Source organism: Vipera ursinii (genome assembly GCF_947247035.1).
Source record: "Vipera ursinii genome assembly, chromosome: Z".
In the NCBI taxonomy this organism is placed as follows: domain Eukaryota; kingdom Metazoa; phylum Chordata; class Lepidosauria; order Squamata; family Viperidae; genus Vipera; species Vipera ursinii.
In genome coordinates, this window is record NC_139517.1 from 9668132 (window position 1) to 9678708 (window position 10577).

Here is a 10577-nt window from a genome sequence, read left to right on the forward strand (position 1 = left end):
TCTACTCTTCCAAAGCAGGCAGGGAGGGAGGGAGAGAAGGAGGGAAATAATTTTGAGCAAAAAAAAAATCATATTCAAAGTCAATTTTTCATTATTTCCCCATCATTAAATTTAGAGGGAGGGAAGGGAAGGGAAGGGAAGGGAAGGGGAAGGGAAGGGGAAGGGGAAGGGGAAGGGGAAGGGAAGGGAAGGGAAGGAAGGAAGGAAGGAAGGAAGGAAGGAAGGAAGGAAGGAAGGAAGGAAGGAAGGAAGGAAATAATTTTGAGCAAAAAAAAATCATATCCAATTTTTCATTATTTCCCCATCATTAAATTTAGAGGGAGGGAGGGAAGGGAAGGGAAGGGAAGGGAAGGGAAGGAAGGAAGGAAGGAAGGAAGGAAGGAAGGAAGGAAGGAAGGAAGGAAGGAAGGAAGGAAGGAAGGAAATAATTTTGAGCAAAACAAATCATATCCAAAGTCTATTTTCCATTATTTCCCCACCATTAAATTAAGAGGGAGGGAGGGGGAGGAAGGGAAGGGAAGGGAAGGGAAGGGGAAGGAAGGAAGGAAGGAAGGAAGGAAGGAAGGAAGGAAGGAAGGAAGGAAGGAAGGAAGGAACCATTCCCAGAAGCATCCTGAGTGAGGATGTGTGGGTGTAAGATAAACAGAAAGATTTAAAAGACTGCTTTGGTAAATTTAATTGTGTTGTAAATAAGCACATATTTTAATTATGTTTTTAATCACAGCCAATTTCCTTCAGGGCTGTAGCCTCCCACAGCCCTGCAAAGTAAGAGAAAAGTTCATGAAAATTCTAATTAAAGTCTTGTCTGACCTATTTTGTCTTTCTCATACGTTCTTACTTCTACACAGTGTAAATGTCTTTGACAATTTATAAAATGGACAATAAAGAACACTTACTAAGCGATAGAAAAAGCCCCCAAAATGGCCCAAAGAAATATTTTGTTGTTTTTGGAAATGTCTCTGCATGCATTTTACAAGAATATACAGAAATAAGCCAATATGGTCCTTTTCCATAAACATGTCCTGACAGTTTCTTTGGCCATACCAGACTTCAGATAGTGTTGTTCCCCTTCTTCCATAGTGGTCTCTCCTCCCAATTTTTCCCAAGAACAATAACCTTGCAAGGTAGGTTGAGGGGAGCATCAGCCCTGCAAAGTAGACCTTGTCAGGAAACAGACTCCACAAGAAGTAGTGGAACTTACTGAAATAGATTGTTAAGAACAAAAACTTAGCCTTGGAGCAAAGGCAGAATTGCTCTAAATTTCTTTTCTTTTCTTGGACTTAAATCATCTCTTGCTTATTTGCCATATTTCTTCTCCAAGTTCATCTCCGGGGATCTTCATATGAAAAGGGTGTAAGCGATCCAAAGTCACCCAATGAACTTCTGAAGCTAATGAATGTGTTTCTGCCAAAGTCTTCAATTTAAAACTTCTTCAAAATATTTCCATGAGAATGTCATTTTTAATATGTGATTGGTGAAAACTGCTTTCACCTTGGAGTATCTCCTCCTTTTTGTTCTTTTCCTCATGTACTTTCTCCTTCTCCTTGTACACCTTCTCTTTCTCTTTCTCTTTGTATATTTTCTTCTTCTCCTCCTCCTAATAAACCTTCTCCTTCTCCTTTTTTCTTCTCCTTCTTCTCCTCCTCCTCATAAACTGTCTCCATTTGCTTCTCCTTCTCCTAGTACACCTTATCTTTCTTCTTTTCTTTCTCCTTGTATCCTTTCTCCTCCTCCTTGTTCACTATCTCTTTCTTTCTCCTTCCCCTTCTCCTTGTATACCCCATCCTCCTGTTCCTCCTTCTCTTTCGGTAGAGAGCAAGATGACATTGACTAGTGGAAACAATTGCCTAACCATAGAAGCGGTTCAACAGTGGAACCAAAAAATCAGAGCAGTGGTGAGGTTCCTTTCATATGTTCAAACAATATGGACAGAATATTTTAATGCAGATTCCTACACTGTCCAAAGAAGGATAATAAAGCAGAGCTAGAAACAGGACTGGAAAAGATGAGACTAAAGAAGCTGGAATGTTGAGCCTTGAGAAGAGGGGCAATGTCCCAGAAGCAAGACTTCCAGAAGAAGATCAAGACCAGTTTGCCATCATTCCAGACAGCAAGAGACAGAATAATGGATTCAAGGTAAATGTTGAACTATAACAGACATGTCAAACACAAGGCCCGGGGGCCGGATCCGGCCCGCAAAGTGGTTTCATGTGGCCCGTGAAGCCATCCTGGAAACAGTGAGGGAATGGCCCCCACTGCCTTGGCCCTGGCCCAGAGACCCTCCTTCTGCCAGAGACCCTCAGATCCGTCCCACTCCTGCCCAGGCCCCCATAGGCACCCTTCATGCGAACGATGTAGAGCTGGCCACGCCCACCCAGCAGGCCATAGGCACTCTAGCCATGCCCACCCAGTAGGCCACGCCCACCCTGGCCACACCCACCCAGCCCCCTGAGGGCAACCACAATGCTGATGCGGCCCTCAATGAAATTGAGTTTGACACCCCTGAACTATAAAATAGAGGGAGCCAGGTACTGGTTCACAGTCAGCTGTCAACTCTCACTGCCAGCCACACAGATTTGTTCTCTGATTTTTTTTCCCCCCTTCAGCTAAACCTCCTTCACAGGGTTGTTGTGGGGAAAAAAGTGGAAACAGTACCACATACATTGCCTTGAACTGCTGAAAGAATGACAGGATCAAAATTTAATAAATAAACAAATTTAAAAATGGAAGTATTATAAGTTTAGGAAAACATTGTTCCGATTTAAAGTCTATTTGTCTGTCAGTTCTATTTGTTTGTTTTTTTTCTCTTTTCCAGGGCTGTACAGGATGAGATAAGTGCACACAGAAATAAAGAGAGTTTGGTGTTTATTTTTCTAAACAAGATTGTTGCCAGGGGTGTCTGCAGCCAGGAGGAGTGATGCCAAAATGACAACATGCCTGCAGTGATGTCACCCCTCAAGCACCACGATGACGCAAATCACAGTGTTTGAATGAGTGTGTCATTTTTAATATCTTATTGGTGAAAAGTGCTTTAACAAAGATGATTAGGGGGCTGGAGGAGAAAACGAATGAAGAATGGTTGTGGGAACTGGGTATGACTAGTTTAATGAAAAGAATAACTAGGGGCAGTGGTAGGATTCAGCCAGTTCACACAACTTTGGCAGAACCGGTAGCTAATTTTTTTTTTGTTGCGCAAGCCCAGAATGGACTTCTGGAAGCAGCATCTACACAGAGAACCAGTTGTTCACATATTTGAATCCCACCATTGACTAGGGGTGACATGATAGCAGTGTTCAAGTATCTTGTATTCAATGGATGGAAACTAACCAAGGAGAGATGCAACATGGAACTAAGGACAAATTTCCTGAGAGTTAGATAATTAATCAGTGGAATGACTTGCCTCCAGAAGTTGTGGGTGCTCCAACACTGGACATTTTTAAGAAGAAGAATTCTAATCCTCTTGATCTATTTGGACTTTGGTTCATTTTTAGGCAAAATGTCAAAGCCAGCAGTTCCTTTTCCTGCCTTTCTTCTTTCCAGTCAACAAAATTTAAATGCAATCCTGGCCTAGACCAGCTACTGGATCATTATGGGCTGCAATTCCACCGAGAATCCATTGGCAGGAAAAAGGTCAGTCCAGAGAAGGTAACACGAGCGTCAGCAGCTAGAAGTCATTAAAGAAGAAGCAACTAATGAGACCAAAAGGAGACAGCAACTTCTTGAAAAATTTAGAGGCTCTAATGAGCTGGACAGCTAAAGTCATTTCACACTTGTCATCCCTTCTTCACAGCAAAGTTTGCTTAAATTGTCCCCCAATTTAATTTCTAGTACAAACAACAGCAGCTCTCCAATGCACCAAAGCCATTGCCAATTTTTTTTACTGCAGTTGGAGGAGCGCAGTGATTTTTGCACTTTCTCAGCTTTCCAAGAAAATGCTGGATTTGCCCCAGGTTTTGCTTTGTAAAAAGGGCTGGAGGAATTTGAGAGCTTTGCCTGCATTTCTGGATCCAGAAGTTCAGTCAAGATCCAGAATTTCTGTTCTCCAACATTAAGCACACATCCAAGACATGTTTTTGCTACCCACATTCAGTAGCCAGGAGTCCTACGAGGAAGGGGAAAATAAAGCTGCAGAAAAATTAGACAGGTTAAGAAGAATGAATTGGTTTGGTGTAGCAGTTAAGGCACCAGGCTGGAAACTGGGAGATCCTGAGTTCTAGTCCTGCTTTAGGCACAAAATCAGCTGGGTGACTCAAGGCCAGTCATTCACTCTCCTTTCTAGAAAGGAGTCAATGGCAAACCATGTCTGAAAAACCTTGCCAAGAAAACTGCAGGGACTTGTCCAGGCAGTTGCCAAGAGTCAAAAAACTAACTTGAAGTCACACACACACACACACACACACACACAAACAAGAATGTTAGACTTGGATTATGGAGATCTGGCATTAAAATCTTTGGCACAAAGAGAACTTGGTCTGTAATTTCAATCTCCCATATATTCATGTTTCCTGACCTTTGTCCAGAAAAAGCAACAATACCTACGTGCAAATTAAATTTAGAAACAGAAGGCATTTCCTTGCCTTATTTTGTTGTTCAACCTTGAGGACAAGAAACTTGAAGCTCTCTTTCAAAACATCCAGAGAATCAGCCTACCAATCTTACTAGCACTGTTGTCCATCCTTACACTAATAGGCTGTAGCAGCCTCCAGACTGAGCCTGAAGGAATTTTTTCTCCTTAATAAGGAACCAAACACAGGTACCCCACCTGCTTTTGCATCTGGTCAATCTTATTTGCATCTGGACCTTTGACTTCGTGTGGCCGGTTGTGATAAAGGGATGAACTCTCCTAGCTATTCCCCCCACCACCATGGTTTGCTAGTCTAATTTCCTACCCCACCCGCTCTCATTGCAAAACTGCCAGATTAAAAAGAAGGAAGTGGTGTGTTTCCTGCCCCTCCCTTTCCCAGTTCAATCACAATTAAAAAAAACAGCAGCCCTTTCTTCCACTTTGGCTATCTTCTGGCTGATCCTTCTGGGTTGTGAAAACTGAAAGTGCCAATCTACAAAGGACCAAGCGAAAGAGGAAGAGGATGGTCTTGCTTGTCTTGGGCTCCTAAATTCCTTTATCTGCTCCTAACCTCCCTTGTGATTCCCGAGCAATGGGAGAAAAGTATTTCTGGCCATGCTCAGAGATACTGCACAAATCTCTCCTCCACTTCTAAAGTGGTTTTGTGATGCCAACCTTTTGATCTAACTTCCACCTAGCTTTCAATTGGGTATATTGAAACAAAGAGTGACTTATGTTTTCTTGTCTTAACTCCTCTAATGATTTAAGTTGCCAATCATTCCCTTCCAATCTAAGTAATTCCTTATAAGAAACCATATCCAAACTCACTCCCATAGATACGCCCTCTGGGAAACGGAATTAGTTAAAGATTGTATGATAAAGTGGGCACAAAATATTCAGGAACCAATTTCGCTGGACACTTGGGAGATAATTTGGGTCAGAAATGTTAAATTTACTCAGGCTCAAAACTTAAGAGAAAATTTTTATAAAATGTTTTATAGATGGCATCTGGATCCCAAGAAGTTGTCTAACATGTATCCTAACTTACAGTCTAAATGTTGGAGGTGTGGTAGTTTAGAAGCCACCTATTTTCATATGTGGTGGACTTGTAGAAATATAAAAGCTTTTGGATTAAAATTTGGTGGAACATTCAAAAGATTTTTAAGAGAAAGATAGTTTTCTCCGCAATTGTTTTTATTGGGTATTGTTGTAGATTGCGATGTTAAAGAAACCAATTTGATGTTGAATATGATAACAGCAGCATGGTTACTGGTGGGACAATATTGGAAGAAGGATAGTTTGCCTACTATAGAAGAATGGGTGTTTAAAGTTTCGAATCTTGCAGAAATGTCTAAGATTTCTGCTTACTTGAAAGATCATTCACAGGAAAGATATATTTCAGTTTGGAGGAGATGGATAGATTATATTCAGAATAAATATGGGACTAAAAAGTTCCATTTAGCTTATGAGTAGATTTTAGAGGGATATTGTTATTGATCTTAGTGTTGGTACTTTGTATGTATCTATGTTAAAGGGGAGTTAAAGCACATTATGAATTTGGTTAATTGTATATTATGCATAATTTTTATTTAGAATATGATTATTATAACTATAATCCTGTATTTAGCTCTGGGAAGTGGGGGGGAAGTGGGTGGGTTCCGGGTGGGGGGGATTTGGGGATATATTGTAAAATCTTGTTTTTGTAAAACTCTTTAATAAAAAAAAGTGGTTTTGGAGACTTCTGCTTCACCCAACTTTTTAAAAAAATATTATTTCTATTGCAAACCACCCAGAATCACCTAGGTAAAATGAGGGGAGTACAGAAATGGGATAAATAAATAAGTAAATAAATTTGATAAAACTGGAGGTTTTCAAAAACAGATTGGACAACCATTGGACAGGAATGGTATGAGGTTTCCTGCTTTGAGAAGTGGGTTGGATTAGAAGACCTCCGAGGTCCCTTTCAGCCCCATGATTCTATGTTCTATAGAAAGCATCCTTGGTGGGATGGTGGTGAATGGGGTCTCAGCCTTAGCTTTGTTAGGAAAGAATCAAGAAAAAAAAAGTTTGGGCTGGATGTGAAAAAGTGGAAACCTCCATCAGTCACCCTTACTGTCTGTCAAAGAGCTACACAGGCTGAAGAAGAGGCATATGAAGCTATTTGCAGACACATTGCTATATTTTAAAAGAATTTAATTATCCTTTCATTTTATCAAGAAATCCAGGAGTTCCAATAGCCAAACCTTCTCAGCAGCTTGACAAAAGCATTTTATTTTGCATCCTCTATAAATAAAAATCATCCTATATTCTGTCCAGGGAGATACCTCATTAATACAGAGAGCCCATTGCTCTGCCAGATCTGATCTTGTTATTTAATTAATTATGCCCTTTAGGTTATCCATCCCTAACCTAGTACCAATTGCAATTGGTATGCAATTGTGGAGATTGTAATCTGAATATATCTAGGGGACACCAGGATGACAGGAGGGAAGCTGTTTCAGATGCTGCAACTGAAGGCCCAGTTCATGCTGGAATTTGTTGTTGGTCACTAAGTCATGTACAACTCTTCCCAACCCCATGAACCATAATATGCTATACCCTCCTGTCCTCCACTGTATCCTGGACTTTGCCCAAATTCATGCCCATTGCATCTCATCCTCTCTGTTGCCTTCTTTTGCCTTCAAACTTTCCCAACTGTTATGTATCCAGGTGAGAACACATACACACTTACATATCAGTCACCACCAGGGGGCGTTGAACTATAACTGTTTTGGCGGGAACCCAGGTTTCGGCGGGAAACAGTGGTTCAAACTGATTGCCTGGCTGCTCACCTGGCCAGGTATAAAAGGAGGGCAGGTAACCCCTATTCCCCAGTACAGTCACTTCCACCAAATAAAGATCTGCCATGCTGTACTCATTGTCTCGGCATCCTTCCTGCGCTCCAGAACCCACAACATAGCACCAATATCAGGGTCTTTTCCAATGAGTCCTCTCATTTGGTGGCCAAAGTATTTGAGCTTCAACTTCAGTATCTGTCATCCTGGATTACTTCTTGGTCTTCTTCCCACTCCTATAAGTAGTCCTTGCTTAATGACTGGTCACTTTGAAGTTATGATGGACAGCCCCTCAAGGTACCTACAACCCAGTTCTGAAGTTCCAAAGCCAGCACACACAAAAATGGATGAGGATCCCTTTCCTCTGAGACATGACACAATGTCAATGAAGGTAGACTTTGGAAACATCTGCCTTTGCTTTCTTTCTGAGCCCCCAGACCTTTCCAAACTACAATTCCCAATGTCTTTCACCACCAGATTGCTAGAAGTTGTAGTTGAGTGAACAGCCACAGATTCTCCCACTTTGGTATAAAGGCAGTGCATTCATATATATATATATATATATATATATATATATATATATATATATATATATATATATATATATATATATATATATATATATATATATATATATATATATATATATATATATATATATATATATACACGTTAAAAGAGGCTTGGTTATCCAATCAACATTCCATTAAGTGGCATATTGAGCTATTGCCAGCCTACCAGATGCTGTGCCAACATGTATTGTCAAGCAGAAGGACAAAATGGATCAACCAACGAACACTTCCTCCCAGCACGAAAAGGGAGGCAGAGGATCATAACCTCTCACTGGCTGATACATCGGCGCAGTAGGAAGTAATGAGGAGACCCATGGACATCAGGAGAGAGCATTTGACCAACAGGGATAGCGATGCTAGCATGATGGAGGAGTGATCAGCTGAGACGGCAGCAACACAGGAAGAAGTGCTACTCGAACGGCGAGACGATTACGCACAGCAAGACAAATACTCCTGGTGGGTGGGGAGAGGGGAGAGAGGCAGAGCACTAAAGTTTAAACAGACCCCAGCCAGCCCAATGAAAATAGGATTGATGCAATTGATTGTGGGAGGATGGGGGACGAACAGACCCATAACACGTTTATTAGCTAAACTATTGGCTTCACAGAAACTATAAGAACGTGCCTCCCAATCCAAATATATATATTTGGATAACTGGGGAATTACTGTTTAATTAAAAAAAATCTGTTTTGGAATGCAGAGGGGAGGTGGATTCTCAGGAGAAAGGGGGTACATTCTAGAGGAGTAAGCGGCAACTCACCCAGATATTATGTGTTAGAGAAAGATGGTCAAGATACCCTTTCCCTAATAGAGTATATTGTAAATGCAGATAGTAGAATGTTCAGTCTGGCAAAATTTTGCCTATAGGTGTGAAACATTAAAGAACTCAGTGTTAAGCACCAGGGAAATCAGAAGATCCAGGCAGTTCATATGAGTATAAAGTTTTATGGCAAGATTAAACTCTCTACAAGAATCTGAACTACTAACAGGTCAAATTTATTTAGCGTATGGCTGATCACACACAATATTAAAAACGTTTCATATTTACAAGTTAAAACAGTTAAAACAATTAAAAAGAAGCAGTAATAAAACCTAAGAGGAAACCAGAAGTAACATTTCAGAGTTCGATGTCGAGTTTGGAAATCCAGTCAGTAGCTACCGTTGTTATGCAGAGGAAGTCCTTAAAATCTCCTGGGTATTTTCTATTAATGCATTCCCTCACTATATGTTGGATAGTCTGTCGGGAAGCCCCACAATTACATTGCGCTGAAGATGTCTTCCCCCATTTATACAAAGAATCAGCACACACCCCATGAGTCATTCTAATTCTATTGTATGTCACCCATATGTGTCGGGGTAAGTTGAACCCTGGAGGTATATTATTAGGATTAATATGCTCGAAAATATCTTGGGAGGTATAGCTATTCCATGCTTCCATCCACTTTTGTGTGGTGCTCTGATGTTCAGCCAGCAAAGTTACTCGCATCCGTGGCAATCCTTAAGCCACACGTGCCTCCTGGGTGGTGCTAAATGAGTAACAGACGGACTGGCAGCCAGACATCCGTGAGGACCTCCTGGCTTCACACACAACCCCACAGTCCACAGTCCTTTTAAGGACTAAAAAATAGCAGAAATAACAGATATAACAGGTCAAAGCAACTTGGTCATAGATAAGAATCAAAAGGAATTCATGGTGGGCTGGATTTAGATCACTTGTAGGTGCAAAGGGACTCATGTCTGATGACACATTTCACCCCTCCCTCAGGCTCAGCCTGGTCATCTCCTATACTCAGGTTGGAAGAATCACCATGTGTCATTCTTGATTTTGGACCTAGCAAATCAACCTCCAGGGACTGTAGAGACATAGCAGAGATCTATGTTTTCCATTCTGTCTTTGACCTTTAGGGCATTCTTCATCCTTTATTTGGATTCTTCAATTTAAAAATAATCACAGTCTTGCAAACCACGTTGTACAACAGCACCATATGCAGTCCACCAGCTGTGTTTTCTCCAATATTTTCTAAAAGATGTTGCTTGAGCTGCAAAATTTAACATGATGCCCTTATGGTCACCATGGTTTAGCAAAAAGCAAAATGTTAAGGCAGCCCCAGGATGAAATGGGGAACGGCTTCATTGCCTATGGAAGGAACTATATTTCTAGGTTGAGTTTTGCTCGTTTCCTTTCTATTTCCCAACTTACTCTTCCTTTCTTAAAGTCCTTTTCCACATTCAGCATGTTGCCTTTCTGCACTGCCATGCCTATACATATACGTCAACACTCAGCCTGGTCAATAAACACAACATTGAACAAATTGTATTAAGAGTTTGGCCAAGGTCCAAAAGACTCATTACACTGTCGGCATGGAGCCATTCTGAGCCTGTCGAGACATGGGCTAGGTGGGAGTCAAAGTTGAGCAGATGATGGGAATCTCCTCATCCAGGAAGTTCTGGATTAGGATGTGTCATTTTCCCTTGCTCTCCTTCCAATGGACCTGGAGGGTTGAAACATTCCTGGTCATGAGTGGTCCTTGGTGCTCGGCTTTTCTGCAGACATTTCATTGCTCAAAATAGATATTATCATTATTATCAGCACTGATGACGTTGCTT

The 10577-nt window shown here is 41.1% G+C and overlaps 1 protein-coding gene across 1 annotated transcript in view; it reads right to left on the reverse strand.

Annotated features, from left to right (window-relative positions):
• The window catches only part of ADCY4 (adenylate cyclase 4), a gene marked incomplete at its 5' end in the record, with an annotated part of 51826 nt that extends 41599 nt beyond the window's left edge, over nt 1-10227 (reverse strand). The window contains one exon of the mRNA XM_083377377.1: nt 10171-10227. Coding sequence (XP_083233503.1) covers nt 10171-10227 — 57 coding nt within the window. The remainder of the gene's footprint in view (nt 1-10170) is intronic.
• Between the last annotated feature and the right edge of the window lie 350 nt (nt 10228-10577).